Below are 20948 nucleotides of genomic sequence, written 5' to 3'. Positions count from 1 at the left end.
AGGAAGCAAATTAATATAAGCCTACTTGGCTTGTTTTTGTATCATATTATTTATGCTTTTACATTGTATAATATTCTCGAAATAAATAATGTTTAAACCAATATTATGGGCGAGAGCTGTAGAGTTGCAGCATCATCTGCTTTTATAAAAATGACGTATTGAACTAATATTTCAAAGAAAGATTGTCTATTGATAAGTTCTTGACCATGATGACACCAAATATTTTGATATAATTTGAAGGAGTAACGTTTTAAAGTGGGTTATATCAACCTTTTTTTTCTATGCCGAGGGACAATCAATCAGATTTCTGTTACACGGATTTCTATTTTCACACATGAACATAACTGATAACTTTGTTCTGACGTGAAAAATTCAATGATCTTTGGCCATCCCCGTTAAAATCGTGGTATAAACCCTTTTGAAATAGTAGGTTATCAAGTGGATTGAGGTACATATGCAAAGTAATGCTGGTCCCAATATCAATCCTTGGGGTACACCACATGTAACAGTAACACTTGTCAGATAAGGAAATGTTTTAGCCCTCCCTCCCCCGCTCTCCATTGTTCACCCAATATGGTTATGGCGAGACCAATTTTAACAAACGCCAGTGAAACCGTACGCATATTTTAGGGCAATTTTTTGTCATCCAGTGTTTCTAATACAGTAGAAATGCCCAGTAAGGTAGGGATAGCACTTATATTTCTACTTCTGATCACACAGTGTTGAAACAATGGTTTGCAACACTCATATATTTAAACGTTTCTTAAAATCGGATAACAATTCTGACCTCTAGAGAGTCCTCAAGCTAAAAACTGGATATTTTGTAAAATCAAGGGCCGTAATCCATCAAGTTACGATCCGATATGCGTGAATATCTGCAGGAACCGAGATCTTTGGGACATAAACACAAGTGTTAAGTTTCATCAAAATAGGATCAAAATTGTGAAGCCGCCTCTAGTCACCTGTATGGCTTTTAATCTCGTACTTTGATTGGCTAATGAAAATCGTTCGCGCGAACTGTTCGCGCTCAGTATGGCCCTTTACTGTGGTGTGTTATTTATTAGAATGCCATATTAAGTAAACATGTAAATAAAAAGCTAACCATTCTTGCTATAATACCTCAAAAATAGATAATGTAAAATGAAAATATTTAAAATATTTCATTCAAATAACTCTATTCTGAGCCAAGTTATCAATGTTTGTAGTTTTGACAAGATCTGTGCATTGTGGTAACCAGGGCACTCGTATATTCGAAATTTAGACTCGTTTTCCCATTTTTAAATTAAATTTTTAAATAGCTAACTGTTCTAATATAGTTAAAATCTCGAGTATCCGATGGCATCGAGAGTTGATTATGGCCTTGTTTTTTGGGTGTTTTTTTATAAATGCCTAATTAACAATTTAGATTACATTTAAGGCCAAAAGGAAGACCTACAATAGGCAGATTTAGTTCTTACATAACGTATGTTTATTTATTTTTTTTTTACTTTTTTACTCTCTTTTTTCTCTCCTTTCTCTTTTCAATTGTTTGATTCATTCTTCAGAGAACCAACAACAAAGGAACGAACAACAGAATCACCAGCCCCACCCTCACCAACAACCGCCAAACAAATGTTGCACCGCCCTGTCATTCAACCGGACAAATCAACCTGACCGACACAAACGACTCCTACAAATGTTTAGTTATCTAAATGTTCGTCTCGATTCATGTCTTGTTTTGTCAAATGTTTGTGTTGTCCAGTACTATCTGTTTCTGTCTGTAAAATGTCTATATTTGTCTCTGTTTGCACTCTTTTTTTTATAGCACTTGTTATATAACTGTTATCGTACCGTCATTAATTGTTTTATTCGTTATATATAAATATTTCTTAATCCTTTCAATTCTTTTCGCTAATCACCTTGTAAATAAAAAAAACTCACTTAGTACATAAAACATGTAATTGTCTACGACATCACCTCTAAGGAAGCGGACGTTAAATAAAGCTATTTCACACACGGTGTGTTATTTTCACCAAACTTCACTTTACTATACGTCACTAAATCTTTATACTCTTGTCTATCCTAGAGTGATGATAGAAAAATGCATCACATACATTCTGAAAATAAATATAGTATTTTTTTTTTCAAAAATAAAAATACAGTCAACAAAAAGTGTTAATAGTCTTTTGTCTGACAGTTTTTGATGACCCAAAATGATTCTTATCTCGATCTACTCGGCGAACATCAGACGTGTCCTTCTGGAATTATCGTTGTCGTTCATTGATCTTGTACTTCAGTGAAGAGGTAATTAGGTTGAGATTCAATAAACTGGAACGGTTCTGGAAAAAAACTGTATGTACAAATCATGGTATTTACAAGTCAACCGTAATTAATTGCAGTTTTTTGATCAGTCATTTCCATGATTCGTTGTAAGTATTGATTTTTGTTACTATTGATATAACGCACAATATTTTGAAAAATGTAAATAGACGACTAAGAAAACAAAATATGTAACAATTGGACGTTTGCAGTTGTTGTTGCTTTTGTTTTATCTTGTTTTTTTAATTTGACTCAGATTCTCCCCAAAGTCTACATAGGCGTACGGGGAAATTTTTGACTGGGGCGGGGGGGGGGGGGGGGGGGGGCGGTGGTGATTGGTGCCCAAAACCTGTAGTTAGGTTCTCAGTATGTTACATAATAATAATAAATTCGCATTTATGAACACAATATTTTTTATACAACTATTACATAGTACAATTGTGTGCCCAAATTTTCCCAGCATTTGGTGCCCGAAATGGGGGGGAGGGCGGCCGCCCCTCACCCCCACCCCAGCTCGTACGCCTACTGGAAGATGGCTAGAAATGAATTATCGATTATTTATTTCAGTTTTAAATTATAACAATTCTTTTTTTTAAGATTTCGTGTGTATTTTTTAACTGACTAAAACATCATGAGATCGAATATTTATGATTTTTCACGCACGTGTGCAACTGAAATTGGTAATAATATAATTCTGTATTATCTATTCAAGCTTGATTCAATCTATGATTGAAGACTGTAGAACAAAGGACAAACGGATTTAAATCTTATCAATTACATATGGAGGTTGGCTTAGATAAGTACGTCAATAAAGGTGAACTATTAGTTAGCTTGCAGCGATATAATCTGCATATTCATGCTTAGGAAACCAACCTTATATTAGGACTTTGTCATTTATATACCGTTTTAAGGGTGTGCTCATTATGGGCGTGCTCATAATAGTATTATGGCCTTTAAAAGTATTTTGATTTTATTTTGTATTAATGTAGGGGTTTATTTTAACGTAATATTGTTAATACTTCGTCAAAAGGGTTTGATCTTGGACGTTAATGGCTAAATTCATAAGTATCTGATGAGAATAAGAAGATCAAAATACCAGCGAGGTAGAATTTTCTATGGGTACTATTGGAGTCGACTGTATTAATGACTATAGCTAACTAGGTCTCGGGTCCGTTACCCGATTTTGGCCAAGAAAGTTACGGCGGTGGGACTGGCTAGGAACAACATTTAGTCGTTCGGTTATGAATAAAGCCCGATGGCATGCACGTACACTTGCCGTAAGCCAGTCTTCATTAGCCCAGATGGTGTAGAAAATTAGGACGTTAATCCCCATTTCATTTCATCGTCTTTCGGCAGATAGTCCATGATGTAAGACTGTTTTTTTTATATACATTTATAATTTTAGATCGCATTCTATGACGTTCGGGAGCCACGGTGGCTCAGTGAGTAAGACGTTGACTTTCTAACCTAAAGGTCCCGTGTTCGATCCCTGTGTTGGCCGAGAAAGTTCATCGGGATTTTCCTGTGTGGTTCCCCCTTGTCGTTCGGATAGAACGAAAAACCGAGGTCCCGTGTACACATTGGCGTACACATAAAAAATCCCTTGGCTGTCCGGGCTAAATTCGCCACATATAGCACACCTAATGACGTATGTCCGCCTTCATTAGCCCAGTTGGGGCAGAACAGTAGGACGTTAAACACTATTTCAACTCATTTCATTTCTGTGACGTTCTTTCCTCCTACAGATTCAAAATAAAAAGTCTTTCATATGACTGATATTGAATTTAGAATGATTTTTATTTAGATATACTATGTATGTAGGATTGATACAATGTACCTTGTCGTGCCATGACAATAAAAACTAAATCATAGATTTTCAACAAAAAAATAGAATATGTAACCAGTCTTAATAGCTGAGAAATACTTCGAAACCTCGAGGCTTTAAGAAGATTGATAGAATGCATTTTGGAAATAATGCGGATAACGTACGTGTTGATTTATGATACTCTCCAGCTTTTACTGCTCAAACTAATAAAACTTTTCTGACTTTGGAGAACATTAAAACTCTCTCTCTCTCTCTCTCTCTCTCTCTCTCTCTCTCTCTCCCTCTCAAGATTTCCACAAAAGCAAACGGCAAAGGAAAAAAAAACAAACAAACAAAAAAAATTAAAAAAAATAGGTGTATGCAATTTCGTACCATTGAATACTGGTAGTGTAACAACATGAAATACCTTTCACCTGTCTGTGATTTATTAGATGTGAATCATTGTAATGGCCTCCAGCTTTAATTGTTTTGTTTCTATAAAAGTATATAAACACTATATTATATGTCACATTTTATATATCTCTTTTATTACCATTTATCATAATAAGACGCTACTTTTGTCATAATCAAGTCAGAACATAACATTAAACTAAGACAGTAAAGGTAGAGACCCGTGGTTGATTTCGCTTTGCGAAACAGACATATTGATACATCGTAGTACAATAACACGAGAAACAAACATATTGATACCGTGTACTACAATAACACGAGAAACAGGCATATTGATCCGTGTACTACAATAACACGTACAACAGCCATGTTGATGCCTTGTAACACGTGGAACAGACATGTTGATGCCTTGGAACACGTGGAACAGACATGTTGATATCGTGTACTACAATAACACGTGAAACAAAAATGTTGATACCTTGTACTACAATAACACGCGAAACAGACATTTTGATACCATGTACTACAATAATACGAGAAAAAGACATATCGATAACTTATACGAAACAAATCGAAAAGTACATACACGAACGATATCATTAAAACATGTGCGTGGGTGTGAACCAAATTCATGGGTTTTGTGTGGTTTTAGAATATATATAGCTATTTAGCCAAATAAATATAAAGAAATGCAAACATACACTTCCAAGCATGATTTTACATTTTAGCTATAGACTTTAACTATTTTCAAACAAATCTGAGGTGTTATTTGTGGATTTAAACAAATTAAATTGAAAACCAATGCACTATATTAAACTCATGCATATACCTACAAAAAACGGAAACTAAAATATATCGTGGGTAACTAGCTTTAAGTTATTATTTATAATGTACAGAGATTCGTTGTGATGTATTTATTTTTTTAAGAACTTAATTATATATTATCTTACCTCTTTGATGGTGCGAATTATAGATTCAGAATATCTGAATAATATGGATTGGTATCGATTAATATAAATCAAACGTGTTATTTCTGTTTGTCATGATCACTTTATAAGATTTACATAACTAACACACCTTTGTGGTATACTTGAATTCTTATGCTTCTTTTAATACAATGCCAGTGAAAGAAAGCAATTTGCTGAATTTCAAATAATTTTCAAATAAGACTGTAAACTTAAGATCATTCTATTAGGGTAATATTAAACATACATTATGAAAGAGGTAAATCTGCCTATATCAGGTCTTTCTTTGGGCCTTATATGTTATATAAACTATTAATTAGACATTATTAACATGACAATCCCATAATCAAATCTCGATGCCATCTGATGGGTACGATTTTAAACAGATTTGAATCCGATCTGCGATTCAAAGTCTGTTCATGATTAACCGCAAAATTGGATAATCGAGACTTTGTTTATTATCGTAACAACGGTAACAATGACAGTGTTTTTTAAATTCGGTTTTCTTGGCTCAGAGTGAAGTAATTTGACTAAAATTTTCAGCATATTCTCTTAACGTTTACGTTTATTAACTGTTATAGCCGAGAACTGTCAACTCTTTATCCAATCTTCTATAATGCCCCTTTAAGGAATCACAAGCCCTAGGTCACATGGGTTTCCTTAATATAGTATTAAGAATAGGACTTTAAAGTAAACTGTGTTGTCCACACCAAAATGAACACAATAGAGACTGGCGAAAATGAACCAATATGTGGTACATACTGCATAAATTCCGAAGACACTGTTGTAAATCTGCTATTTATCATGAATATTTTACTCTGTATTGTGGATCTTTCAGCTTTTGCAATATCATATTTTTGAATAGAAACACTACAATCTGACTTCTTATTTTGATTCTAATTTGTATTAAGTGTTTTGGGATTGTGCGGTGTCTACCTAAATATACTGGTATTGTCTTCCTGCTTCTATATTTTTTACAAAGCAGTGGGGCATTCCCGACTATACTTACTAATAATGTTAAAGCATACCCTGATTGTACTCTCGCCTAAAATGGCTTGGATTCGAACCCTTGCCTGGATCAGGAAGAACCTCGTGAATTTATAAGCCTTGTTCCCATTTGTCAGGGGTACACATTAGCTTGCACGTAAAATATATCCCATGGCAGTTGAAATTCGGTTTAGTCGGAATGTTTTTGTTTTTGTTTTCTTTGTTGTGCGTTTTCTATGAAATATAACATTTAAGGCGTATTTAGTAGATCTTTTCCCCAATCAAACTCCCTTATTTACATTCGAGATCATTGGTATTTTCAGCGTGATGCGTTTTATGCTGCAGCAGACATGGAAATTAAGGGACGTGAGGATCGAATATAACTTCCGATAAAAAAAAACTGGTAAAACAATGGTGAAAGCAACCATGGTTTTAATCCCGGCACGTGCAGGAAATATTTCAGTATAAGAGACGAATTAAGCCTTGTTGTCTTGGTAGTTAAGTTGTAGAAAATCTTTTAAAATAAGAATTATCACCCACCAGTAGCATCTTAAAATGCGTTAATATTTACACGTCTATAGGCTCGACAGTTTGGTACGGTTCCAACCAAATACCACTGGTCATTAAGACATGATTTATCGACTAGTGTAGCCATAAACATCAATATAAAAACCACTAGGATTGTTCCAGATTTGTAAATCAAGTTCACCCGTGGGGGATCGTTATCATAAATGGACCGCTAATCATTAAGGGGATCCTATATTAAATTAACAAACAATAGAAGGTTATATGTTTAGACCACACGAGATTTAACTAGTGTTTCCCTAGCAGCTATAACAAATAATTAACCAATTTATTCGTTTGGTCGGCAGTTGAACGGTGGGAATTATCTCCCTTGGCGGCAATCAAAAAGCGTTATCTATCAGCCTGCATGAATTAACCCCTACTTTCCGATTGAACAATCATTCGATACAATATTATGCCTAATTAGGTTTCGCGACTTTTATTCTGATTTGAAATATCTCGGTCATGGTGGGGCCAGTTGGGTGTCACATTTCACGATGGAAACTATTTGAATAAATTCTTCTGAAGATTGGAACATCTTCTGGGAATATTGTCCCATAGTCGCTTTGATTATCAATCGCACCGCTATGAATATAAAATGTCCATCTCTAATAGAAAGAAAATAATTCAATGTTTTAGTGATTATCCTGTTGTCTATAAAAATATAACTACTTTTACATCTTTTCGTGAAAGGTTTTATGGATTTTTAAAAAGATTTAAAATTTCTTTGACATGAGTGTTAGACTTTCATGTGCCATTGTAATTGATTATGTATTGGGAATAAAAATACATGTAAACACAAACTTAGAGATTGAACTTTAAGCACTTTTAGTAATCTTAAATCGCAATCAGCCACTCTTACATGCCGCTGTAAGTGATTCAATAAATGCTTTGTTATCTCCAGCAGCGTTTAATTGAGCTATAAATTATTTAACATTTTAATATTTAAAACGCCACCATTATTTAGTTGGAACACAGTAAAGTTGACTCACCAAAATTAGTTCATTTAGCGAATAATAATTTTCTTGTGACTTTGGTGAACGCTATATGTGTTCCTGTAGTGCAACAGCTACAGTAACGCTACTTTTAGTAGCTGGGGGATGGGACGCTGCATGACCGGATTAGACATAGTTTTTTGCACATGAAATAGCTACATGGTCGTTTATTTCAGACAACCTTTCTAATATATATATATATATATATATATATATATATATATATGACGTCTCTACTCGAGATGGTTCGCCGTTTTCTATCAAATGGAAATATTATAGGCACATGTAGTAATAGGTAGCAAATGGTTATACTTCAATCAACAAATCAATATCGAAATATTTTCTCATGTATTCCAACATTCTCCATTGGAATTTAAGACACCGGCAGTATATTAAATGTTGTGAAATAAGAGTGACAGAAAAGGTCGCTGTGAGATTAACATGATATGTTTCCATAATTTACTGACATAAAGATCTTACTAAGTGGGACGAAACTGGAGATAAAGGGTTTTTTTTACAAGGAGAAACCCCACAGAGATCTTAATTTCGGTTAGACTACTCCACCACTCAATCCCCCTAAAGTAACACCACATCACATTCTGATGACAGTGTGATTTGTCCTTTAGGGTATTGAAAACGTTACAAAAATATACTTTTAACCTCCAGTGGCGTTTTCCAAGCGCCACTAGCATATTTTATTCTATCAAATACACCACTAGCAGAGTATGTTATGGTTATTCTTCGTAAAAGAAAACCTTGGTTTTCGGAGACAAACATTTGTACATGAATCTATCTTTAGAAAACTTTATTTTTTTTATATTTGAATTATCAAGAAAAGTCTAAGATTACTAAGGACTAGATTCACTTGATACACAAGACATTGCCCGGACGTATATCTGAGCAGTACCACTACTTCCTAATACACAGTTAATAGACCTGATAACACCGTCTACAGAAAAACTGAATGTTACTGATTCACTTTGTTTTCCAGTGATTGTAATTATAATGTCGTCAGATTGGTTGATTTCTTGGACTCTTTGCGGCGAAACCGGAACCCATTTTGACAGTTCACCCAAAATGACAATCTCTGGACTGAAATAAAATTTTAAAAATAACAAAAACACGATAACAAGTAGATCTGGGGGTGGCAAGCACGCTGAGAAGTACCTCAGGGGGCACATTAACCAATTCTAAGTGGCGCATTCCACTTCTTAATGATAATGATCAAATATAAAAAAAATAAATAGCTTAGGGAAATCAAAATAGAATTAAAAGTCTCATTGTGGTAAATAATGTCTCTATCTCTGTTAACATTCTGTTTAATTTAATGTTTTGGGGGTATATGACGCATCTGAATGTTTTATAACACATGTAAATCGTACGGATAAGAGATAGAGAGAGAGAGAGAGAGAGAGAGAGAGAGAGAGGTTTAACGTCCATTCGACACAAACTAGGTCATTTCGGGACTAACACATGGTTCAATTTTATTTCAATATTTCGCTTGCGCTTAGGGGTCTTTAGCAGTAGGAGGAAACCGGAGGACCAGGAGAAAACCCACGAGGTTGGACAGGCGACCCTACTCATTGTCACGTACACCGAGAAATCGAAACCACGCCATTCAATCCAATGACAGAACTTATGATACAGCGCTAACCATTCAGCCAGCCAACCCTCCTGGAACGAAATAAGTTGGCCTGTATAACAAATAACTGTAGGGCTATGGATAGTCTATGTACTACACAGTGAACTAAGGCACGCTGTAAAATTCGAAGTTTCTGATATACATGCGGAAACCCATTATTTAATGACCCAAACTACGCTACCATTACTACTTCCGGTCACGTACAACCATGCGGTGGTTTCTATGAAATGTGCCTGAAAGAGCTTGCTAATGACTGCACTGTCACGAACGGAGCATAAACTGATAATATAGAACCATAAAAAATATAAGCCATCCAATACCTTGTTTTTATAATTGGTGAAATATAATACACACAAAACTCAACATTTGTGCATTCGGGAGTTATCGTTATTGGTGAATTCTCTGTGAAATCAAAAAGTTGTTGTGGATTATTCATATAGAATACTTTATAACCAGTTATCTACATAAATAACAAATAATATATAAATAATTAGACGCCGACAACATGACACTGGCCACGGGAATGACGACTATTCGTTAAAAGTATGCCACACAAGTTAATAAGTTTCTATGGTATAAATTACATTACTGCTGCCAGTCTCGATAGGCAAACTGACAAAAAAAATCCCCAAAATCTCTTCTTAATGTATGAACAAATTCATAGCGTCTTTTAATGCCACCATCTTGGAAATGTGTCTGAAGCATATAAAGTTTAGACGCGTCTTCTATACTAGAGGCACAGCGACTCAGGTGAGTGTAGACCTTAATAACCAGATGGTCCCGGGTCCCTTCTCCGTTTTGGTCAACAAAACTCCTCGGGATTTTCAATCGGTCAGTAGTGTAGTACTAGATGTGTCCCAGTAGCCCGTCAGCTATGACAGTCTTCAATAAATCAATCGTTCAGAAAAGTGGGACGTTAAACCCCATCTCATTTCATTTCTATGATAAACAAGACAAACAAATTCAACAGACAATTACTTACATTGCCAAAACCTGCTAGAGATGGTGTTAGATGAAAGGTGTTTTTTATTTCTGCTGCTAGAATAATACCAAAATGTCTTTCATCAATTATACCAATATTAGAATACGTTGTCCACACCTCTCCTATAGGACCACCACTACCAAACGCAGACTGTCAGAAATATGAAAGTTTATTACAAATCTTATTTCTAGAGAAGCACTGGATAAGGGAAGCTGATGATTGTGATTCTCGGACAATATCTAACTTTTCTAGGCTTAATCCACGATAAAGTATATACTTAAATTGGTTATGTAATTAAGAAAACAAAACATTAATGGTAGATACTCTCCCGACTTGGTTTCAATCTAACTAAAAGCGATGCAACACAATTTATATGGAAAAATAATCACTGGTTTATACACATATAGTATTCTCTTGTCGTTTAATGTGCTCAATCGCTAAATGCCACTCAAGGATTAAAAAGAGATGCATTAAAAGATTTATCCAACATTCAAAGGTGACCCCGGCTTGTCTACACAGTTTGCGGTTTATGGCCAATGTTGTGAAATTTCCAATGCATCATATCTTGGTAAATATTGACCAAAATGAACCATTTCCGGACTGATATTCTTTTTAGAGATCCAACATTTACAATAGAATACGTTGCAAGAGATATATGTAAGACTTTGGTCCTTAGACCATATTGTGTCTTTGACTAATTGTTGGTTCACTCTTTCTATAGAGTCAAAACCCACGTACTAATAAAAGCGGACGACATGTTTATATATAAAAAAACAGTGATATTTTGGTGAAAACCTAACCATTGTCAAATATCCATCAAATTCTATCTGTTTATGACATGGGGTTGGTAGACCAAATAAGGTAATGTTCCCCCCCCCCATTCCCCCATGGTCTTGGGAGAATGGGGTGTTTATTCCATATTTGGGAAGGAAATTAACGTCAAGGTCAGTCTATAACGTGCAGAAATAAGGAGGGTGTTGAGCGGAATTGATCAGAACTCACCCTGATATTTCTACGTGGAACATAGAAGCCTTGCAAGCAGTTTAATAATAAAGCTGCAGAAACCATTTAACCTGTGGTTTTATATTACGATCACGAAGAAAACACATCAAGGAAGTCCGATATTACTACATATAGTAATCTGTAAAATGATGGGCAGTAGATTTAGAGAATTGATTGGATTGGAAGTTTCGTCATTAGACTGTACTGGGTGGATTTTTCATTGGGTTCTTTAGTTTTGCGAGTCTAATATACGTGGAGGGTTTAGATATGGGAATATTATTTCGGTGTCAACGAAAACGAGAATGGGGTGAAATCAGTTTTTCACGGACCTCCATAGTCCTGGATTATTTACCTGGTAAATCTGACTGTCTATGGCCCTGGCTGGTTTGGAAGGTTTTAAAATCAGGCCATCATCGTTACAACATCTTTATAACAAAATAAATGTAATAATTATGGATAAATGAAAAGAAATAAAATGGGGTTTAACGTACTACTGTTCTGCTCAGACTGGGTTAATGAAGACGGGAATTATGGATAAGAGAGAGAGAGAGAGAGAGAGAGAGAGAGGGTTAACGTCCACTCGACACAAACTAGGTCATTTCGGGACTAACGCATGGTTCAATTTTATTTCAATAATTCGCTTCCGCATAGGTGTCTTTAGAAGTGGGAGGAAACCAGAGGACCCGGAGAAAACCCACGAGGTTGGACAAGCGATCCTACTCACGTACAACCGGGGAATCGAAACCCCGCCAGTTGACTACATGACAGACCTTATGATACAGTGCGCACGTGCTAACCATTCAGCCGCCCACCAGCCTATTATGGATAAGAGTGGAATTTAAACGTAATGACATGCCCCATTAACACTAGAATTATACGGTATGTAGTTCATGAATCTTGTATAATATTGGTCACTAACAAGTAGAAATGGTGACAGCTGGTACCTCAAATGTTCTCGCGGAGTAATTGTCCATTTAAGCAAAACCCTGTAAAGACTTTACAGTCTGCGATTCATTCCGCCGGGAATCGATCCGTTAGTCATATGAAATAAAATCTACTGAAGTTCAGCTATGCATATCTGTTCACCCCTAGTAGGATCAGGGTTTTTTGCAAACTAGTTGAAGGTTTCTTGATAATATTATAATTTCGACGGACTGGATATATTTCAAGTTCAAATGATGTAAAATATTACAAAGTTAGTTAGTATATTGTCCCATATAAACGTTATTCGATTTAATACTTTAATAATAAGCTTCCCTTTGTTTAGGTTAAATTATTAGCATTGCCGCGGTCATACTGGGTATATGAAAGACGCCTCATATTATGAGAAGCGAAGGCTGATAATCCTCACCTCATGATTAATGATACATTATGTAGACCAATTTTATCACTTGGTCCAACTGGTCCTGTACTTAGTGTAGCTACGAAACCTTGCAGTCTGGTATTGGGTTCGGATTTATCTATAAAATAAATATAGGGTCTGTTTAGTTCAAACAGTGAATTTGGTTTAGTTAACGGCACCGAAATGGTTGCGAAGGCATCCAAAGAAAATCTAGTGAATTACGTTTTGTTGTTCGGCTTTCTTTAAGAAAGGTGACAACACGCCTTTAAGAAAGAAGAGACTTTTAAAGATACCATAATCAACGGACAGATACAGAATATGGATGTGATGTAACTTACTGTACGGATTGCCTGGCTGGGTTGACGTTGTCCAGAACGTATCTTTGAACGGTGCCACGCCCATTGCATGGGCAAACATGGACGATATACCAATTTTCCATTGGCTGTTACCAGGCTTGTAATCATCACTAGCACGAGCCTAAAATGTATATTAAACATGTTTATATAACATCTCCGTCATATATTTATCTCTTTCGTCAAGATGTAAATAAGTTTAGGGCACGTGATTGTTAGCGAGATTGTAGTTTAGGGTAAGTATTAGGGATAGGTCCAGGGTTAGGATTAGGGTTGGTGAAGTGGGCCTTATCCATTAGATCTAACCGTTGTAGTGGGAGCTCGTTACAAAGGACATACACTGGGCTTTTGACTCGTAAGGCGGCAAGCATTGGATTAACCAATCCTCGTCGGTGTTTCAAGTGGGTATTTGGAAATGCAACGTCTATCCACAGTTCCGCGTGCTAGGCAACAAGAACTCGACTCAACAGACCACTTGATTGGCTACTCCCTCAGATCCAGCATAACGCGGGTCATTTAACAACTCTTCAAAATCCTAGTGCAGTGAAAACAAGTAAAACGAAATTTTTTACTATAAACAAACGAAACGAATACGATCTGAGATTGCTGTCTTCATTAGCCCAGCCTGTGAAGAAAACTGGGACGTTAAACCCCATTTCATTTCAATCATTATTAATATAAGAGTCCGTGTACCTGGGTTACAACAGGTATTTCTAATGTCTGCATGGCATGTCTAGAATTAGACATACTGTAAAGTATATTTATTTTATTCTCCATAGCACCTTGTCCCATCAGATTTAGCCATATTTTAGCATTATTTATATCGGCGATAAAGGCTTCCATGCCAGAAAATTCATCATTTAACCAATCCTAAAATTAAAAAAAAATAATCAAGCACGGGCGGATGTTTTTGTACTTTTCAAATTTCACAATGAACAATAGACAAAGAATCCAAACTAAAATAAAAGAACGTGTAATAAATTCATTATCTAATTAACCTATATAACAATTATAACTGCATTCTTCAAACAGTCTTTCAGTGTATTATCATATTATAGATACCTGTTCATATGTGATCAATCCCCACTTTCGCGCCTCGGTGAAAATATGGTTCCATAGTTTCTGTAAAAATATAAGATAATATAGTTTTATTTACAAGTGTTTTAGTACTTTGTTGTATTATTTGCACACGTCTGATTTTCCAGATGTTCCGCCCAGACTTTGGTCATTGAAATTTTTTGGGAGACCCATCTTTTGGTATTTTTAACAGCTAACCAGCCAAAAGTAAAAATAATTTATTAACATGAGTTTCACCAGATTTTAGAATTCTTACCACATCCATGGGAACAGCCTTGAGAAGACCGACGATGAATTTATAGTCTCCGCCATTTTGTTGGGCATACGTTGTATCTCTATCCCTTTCAATAACAGGTAAAACTATTATTAACATAATAAAACATAAATATTATTAACGTTTTCTATTGATACAATTAATGAACGTTAATAACCAATCATAATTAGTGTTAATATAATGAAATATAACCGTTGTTAATGTATAAAACAACTGTGAGTAATGAAATAACAGGTAAATGTTAGCAATATTTTGCAGCATAAATGTTAGTATTGTAATAATGTATAACTAACATTACTATTAAAACATAACTGTTTTAATTTAAACAGGCATTATGCAAGAGCTAAATCTGACTATTACACGATTTCATTTGTGCCTTAAATGTTATATAAATTATTGATTAGACATTAATTAAATTACCAAGACCATAATTAACTCTCGATGTCATCGGATTCTCTAAATTTTGAACAGATTTAAATATGATTTGCGGTTAATGATTTAACGTAAGGGTGGATAATCGAGATGATGTTTATTATCTTGTAACGGCGATAACGCGGCCCAGAGTGAAGTAATTTGACTGAAATTTTCAATATATTCCCTTCATTATCTATTTTTTAACTATTATAGCGAGAATCTTGCATAATGCCCCTTTAATTTAAATATGCGTTGCTTCCACTTCCGCAGTAGAATAGAAGGGCACTGTTTGTGCGAGCACAGACACGGTCAAAGGTGTGAGCAAGCAAATGAATGGGATAAGGATATAGCAAACCAAGCGCAATTGATAAAATACATGTACGAGAGATATGATAATGTAATTAGTACCAATATCTATTATGTGCTGAAACAGGTAACCCAGTTTTATTAAATATATACCTGAAATTAAAATACAACAATAAGACAATTGCAGTTTATGCAACATATTTTTCTATGAGAAATATTAGATAATATGTATCTTATAACGAAACCTTGATGCATGCTCAGATAATATTATTTGTATCCGAACTATATAGAAACATATTAGCTACATAAACACTCGAAAAAACCGAGAAGTGGCATCAGCAAATTTGCTAAAATAAAACAGTACATGTGTAATGAAAGTGTTATCACAAGTAAAAGAAAGGTGATGTCTAGTGAACTAAAATGATATAACGAACTTACTGACTTCCGTCTGGGAATACATTTGGACGTGCCACCCAAGTTTTAACACCATGAGTTATGCCTTTATAATACCACCACGAGTCATACTGTAGATATCTGAGAATAATTTAGCATATTCTTTAACCATCTCAATAAATTCAGTGAATAGAAAGATCGGAGAGAAAAGTCGGCTATTAAATCTTACATGATATTAGGTATATTGTATTATCTTTTAACCCATTACTTCTTGCTGTCACAAAATTCATTTTCTGCAAGCAACCTTACTAAGACTGTAAAATTTCACCAAACATCCAATCGTCGTTTATGTACTAACCTGTAGGGTACTTTGATTTGATTAATATAGGAATAAACATCTAAAATTGTCTGTTGATAATTCTTCTCAACTTCTGTGTTATAATAATAATACGCACCTAACAAAATACAAATATTAATGTTTAGTACTTTAATACATCATTGTTTTTGGACGGGATGAGTTGCAGAACATTGTGTTAATTCCTACGATAATACTGAAACATCTTTTTGTGTATGTTTTCATGATGTAAAGAATGGGGAAACCCTAAGGTTAATAGCAAATTAGATGTGTCCAACAGTATACAAGTAAAAGCATGCTTGGATTGCTTGTGTCTTTGAAAAATCTACATTATGTATATCTGTATTACCTTGCTAAATTGCCCCACCCACAACCCACCCCAAGGGGGGGGGGCGCAATTAGATGAACTGTATTTTAACGTTATACTTTACTGTTTCTTCCGGGCTAATGAAGAGTGTCTTGGAGGAAATTCTGCCCAGTTGGAATCATTTCGAATCCATCTGTCAAGGGTTATTTTACGAGCAAACCAACGTGTTTTTTTCGTCCCATATGAAAGGTGAAAAAGAGGGAAATAATATAACCTTACCTGCATCAGTCCAATAACCTAAATAGTTAATGGTCAAATCAGATTTTAAATAACTATCATCTCTATTATAACGATATCGTAAATATTCGCCCCATCCTTCCATAGCCTGTAGCACACAGAAACATTTTTTTAATCCATGGTGAGCTTAAATAATACGTCCCAAAGTTCATGGGATCACGTCGGAGAGGTTCCAAAAATAAAAAAAAGTAGGCTATTCTCAATTCAGTAACGTCGGGTTCTGTATTCATGTTCAAGCTACTTCGATGATAGGTATTTCGTATTTGTCGAACAATTTAAAGAGCAATCTTCATAGTTTGGGTCTTTGCTACATCTGTGTATCATTTAAGTTGTGGCGGATCCAGGTGTGGCGGTGGCGGGGGGGGGGGGGAGGAGTATAAAAGATCACTTATTATTTACGAAACATGCAAATGTTAGCCTTTTATCGGTTGAAGTATAGTGAGGTTGCAGCTAGGGAAATTCAACGTTATATTCGGGTCCTATATGCGCCACAAATCACTCGTTTCTTTCCAAATTTACTTACCGCCCCACCCCCCGCCTGCCACTACATCTACGTATTGTATTACAACTATGTGATCACGTTGTGTTACTGTTACCTTATTTATTCCTTCATTGTGATAAAATATCACTGTATCTACAGTATGACCAGTCGGAACTGTATTTACTCTACCCATAGTTCCCCAGTGAACAGCACCTCCAAGCTCTCGTAAATCCTCTTGCCAAACAGACGTCGACATGAAGTTGTTAGCCGTGGAAATAATGACCGTGTTCCCAGAAGAATCGAACAAAGCCAGTGGTCCCCCTTTAATACCAGAATTTATTTTAAGACCGTCATAACTCCAGCTGAAACGGTCAAAAACTCATCATTTTATTCTTAAAGTCTTTGGGAATAATTTAAGCTAATGCATGTACCAAATATGATAAGTATCGTATACGATAATGACAGACGGCCAGAAAGTTCCAATAATATTGTCCACCCAATCAATTCTAATCAATTTGCTGTTGAAAAGTTCATTGTATTGAAGGTGGTACACTTTTACACATGCAATACTATATGTGGAGGGCACAGTGATCAATATTTAATGTTTCTAAAGTGAGAACTTACTTTCCTATTTTTTTCTCTGTGTCTCCAAACATAATTCCACCATATGACAAGAAACCTAATGGTAATTTTGTTCTCTCTATTTTAAATCCAGGAAAAGAAGAAATAGTAAAATCTTTATCTATAGTAGTAGTGAAACTGGCACCATTAACATAGTGCTGCAATAAAACAGATTACATGTAGTTTATTGTTTTAATTTAAACTATGCTGCCGGTGGCCTTTGAGAATCCTAGACCTCATTTTATAAGTCTGTTCATTTGGTTTGCCAGAATTATAGACTTTATTTATAGACTCTTTTGCATGGCGGTTTTTGTTGACTTTCCGGTTTAGAATTGAATAAACGGGTTAGAATTTACGTTTTCTGCCACGTTCTGGTAAATATTATTTGTATGCTACTTCCATACGTGTATTTGGCCAAGGTCGCCATATGTTGCTACCTTTATGGTAAAAACCGCTCAACTCCATGAAAATTTGTGAAAATGTTAGAACTGGGCAAAGAAACGGGAATTAACATTAAAGTCAGTAGGGAAATGTAGATGGTGTTCGGATGTCATACTATCGTTTATAAATGAAATGAAATGGGGTTTAACGTCCTACTGTTCTGCTCCTATACTGGGCTAATGAAGACGGTCATACGCCATACAGTGTGCTATGAGGGAAATTTTGCCAGGGCAGCGGCACTATCGCCTACTCTTATATCGAATTCCAACTGCCAAGGAATCTTTTACGTGCATTCCAATGTATACACGGGACCTCGGTTTTTCGTCTCATCCGAAGGACTAGACCTATCGTTTATAACTTGTGTCACGGGTGACATGCACGAGTTTATTGTTTCTTGAACATTTCTCGTTTGGGAAGTTCACATAGATAGCAAATCTTTACTTTGCTTTTGTATTCATATCTAAACTATATGCAACTAAAACATAACAAAATTGACGAACCTGACTAAAGAGAACCAAAGGAATTGATTCATTAATATAGGTCTTTATGGAGGCAACGATCTGAGCAGCTCCAGCAAGATAATAAAAATTGGTCCTTGTCCAATGTCCAAGTTTGTCGGAGCCATCATTACTGGTTATATTCGTTAATTTTAGATCAATGCCCGCTTCATGGCGTAGTCCATCAGCATGGAAGAAGGTAGGCGCACTGTTTAACCATGTGACATTTTTTACACTAATTGAATAGGTTCCATCTGGATTGATGTTGATCTTAAAACCACCAAAAGAACCTTTCCACTCTGGTTTCTTCGTAGCTGTTTAAATGAGATAACCGTCGTTTACATTTTTATTTATAGTACTCTTTTCACGGCTTAAAGGACAATATTGGTGCCAGTCATTATCACATATGTGATAGAACTGGTTAAACACGTTCCAAATATTATTTTATCACAGAGATCATTGCTATGATAGATGAGTAATCAATGTTTCAACAATAGGAAGTGACGAACGCAAAAGGAAAACACAAGTTATCCCTTTATATAACTGAATGAAGTGACGGGTGATAACAGATACATGGGCGAATTTTTGCTCACTAGTAATTCCTTCGAAGACCAAAAGTTGTTGTATGGGACTGTGATAGGATATCTGACAATTCATAAACAAAATTTACTCTCGCTAGATAAGAGAACATGAAAGAAAAATAGAAAAAGTCCGTGCATTACCATGTTTTTATAAGTATAGAATGAATAAACACCCGTGAATGTACGGACTGTTTCTATTTTTTCTCGTGTTCTCTTATCTAATGACGTGCAATTACTTTTTTGAATTGTCAGATATACTCTTTCAGTCTCATATAACAACTTTTGGTCTTCGAAGGAATTTTAAGTGAGCAGAAATTCGCCCATGGATCTGTTATCACCCGTCACTTCAGCCAGTTATATAGAGGGATAACTCGTGTTTTCCTTTTGCGTTCGTCACTTCCTATTGTGATTATATATACTGGTTTGAAACCAATGGTTCTAAACAGAGGTCCATCAAAGATTCCACCCAATATTTATAGGTACTACTAGATTATAAATAATGTCTGTAATTTTAAATTCATCATATCTTTATAAATACTGAGCGGTATTGTACCTTTTGTGACTGATGTTCCCATTGGAGATACAATTCTCAGAATATTGTAGTGGGCAATGGATTAAAATTTCTCAAATGACGATCAGATACTGTAAGCCTTTTTTTTAAACGCGATGGAAAATAGAGTTCAGTACAGAAAGTTCAAAGTATTGGTGGGATTACTTTCTTGATGATAAGAAACAATCCCTTCAAGGAAGCATTTTGTTCTATTACCGCATATAGACAGACAGCTATCCAAATCTTACAATTGGACTAATAAAGTTGCCAACGTTCCAACTTCCATTGCACAGGAGTTTTTGGCGACGAACTCTTTCATATCTTTTGGGGTTATTATTGGGGCATGAAGAATATAATCTGACATAATTCAGAGTATTTCAATAGTAAATTTATAACTGCTATTGCCGTTGATTGGGCACGTGGTGTATTTGTCAAAAAGTTTGCCGTCAATTATTGATACTGTGTCATAAAGCAAAGTGAATGACAGTGTCCTTTATTTATATGTTTTATTTGGGTACAATTTAATTGGCTTGTCGACGATTAAATATTATCAGCTAAAACTTACCCGATTGCACCACTGACAACACCGTCAGAACTAAGATAAACCTTAAAATCATATCGTTCTCCGAGAATTGTCTTGTTCTATTGATAATCGACGAATTCGTATAGTACACCCAATAAATTTTAACTCTGTATTGATTCAATGTATCCTAGTTTCATTGATATTGATAAATAAACCTATCTTTATCTTTGTTATCAGAAGACATCTACGTATGAGATAAAAGATAAATATATCACATAAAAATACCGGTAGACCGAATGAAACACGGTACAAAATGATCTTCGTAGGTAAATGTAAACTTAGGGAGGCGAAAACGAAAATGGTTAGGTGCCTCAAATGAATCACACGATTAACACAACAACTTGACTGATGGGGCGCCCAAAATGGCGTAATTTGTGGGGTGCCTTATCCCGGAGGGGCGTCGATAGTGTCCAGATTGGTGGCACG

At 35.4% G+C, this 20948-nt stretch overlaps 1 protein-coding gene and 2 long non-coding RNA genes across 3 annotated transcripts; all 3 read right to left on the bottom strand.

Moving 5' to 3' along the window:
- Window positions 1-8763: 8763 nt before the first annotated feature.
- Window positions 8764-14208, bottom strand: LOC126819480 (uncharacterized). The gene is made up of 7 exons (XM_050547580.2): window positions 14039-14208; window positions 13331-13469; window positions 13002-13110; window positions 12003-12075; window positions 10649-10798; window positions 9987-10126; window positions 8764-9116 (listed from the first exon to the last, which is right to left on the bottom strand). Exons 1-7 carry the CDS (start codon window positions 14186-14188, stop codon window positions 8873-8875), a joined length of 1005 nt encoding a protein of 334 aa, XP_050403537.2. The 5' UTR covers window positions 14189-14208; the 3' UTR covers window positions 8764-8872.
- A 199-nt stretch (window positions 14209-14407) lies between these two features.
- LOC130012136 (uncharacterized) lies at window positions 14408-16858 on the bottom strand. The gene is made up of 6 exons (XR_008787441.1): window positions 16751-16858; window positions 16168-16264; window positions 15855-15950; window positions 15519-15569; window positions 14679-14763; window positions 14408-14467 (listed from the first exon to the last, which is right to left on the bottom strand). It is a non-coding gene; the product is annotated as an uncharacterized LOC130012136 (long non-coding RNA).
- A 515-nt stretch (window positions 16859-17373) lies between these two features.
- Window positions 17374-19117, bottom strand: LOC126823043 (uncharacterized). Its single transcript, XR_007681073.1, has 3 exons — window positions 18812-19117; window positions 17874-18028; window positions 17374-17611 (listed from the first exon to the last, which is right to left on the bottom strand). It is a non-coding gene; the product is annotated as an uncharacterized LOC126823043 (long non-coding RNA).
- Window positions 19118-20948: the final 1831 nt, after the last annotated feature.

The sequence above is a fragment of the Patella vulgata genome, chromosome 1 (genome assembly GCF_932274485.2).
Source record: "Patella vulgata chromosome 1, xgPatVulg1.2, whole genome shotgun sequence".
Lineage (NCBI taxonomy): Eukaryota > Metazoa > Mollusca > Gastropoda > Patellidae > Patella > Patella vulgata.
The sequence above is the reverse complement of the archived record's forward strand: the minus strand, read 5'-3'. Positions and strand labels throughout refer to the sequence as shown.

What these genes read in the sequence shown, in the direction of transcription:
- LOC126819480 (XM_050547580.2), bottom strand. Translation starts at nt 14,188, where the DNA reads ATGGAAGCCTTTATCGCCGATATAAATAATGCTAAAATATGGCTAAAT. An exon ending in AAATACCTGTTGTAACCCAG is followed by an intron (nt 13,470 to 14,038) that starts GTACACGGACTC and finishes TATACATTTTAG; the next exon opens with GCTCGTGCTAGTGATGATTA. An exon ending in TCACCAATTATAAAAACAAG is followed by an intron (nt 9,117 to 9,986) that starts GTATTGGATGGC and finishes ATTTTATTTCAG; the next exon opens with TCCAGAGATTGTCATTTTGG.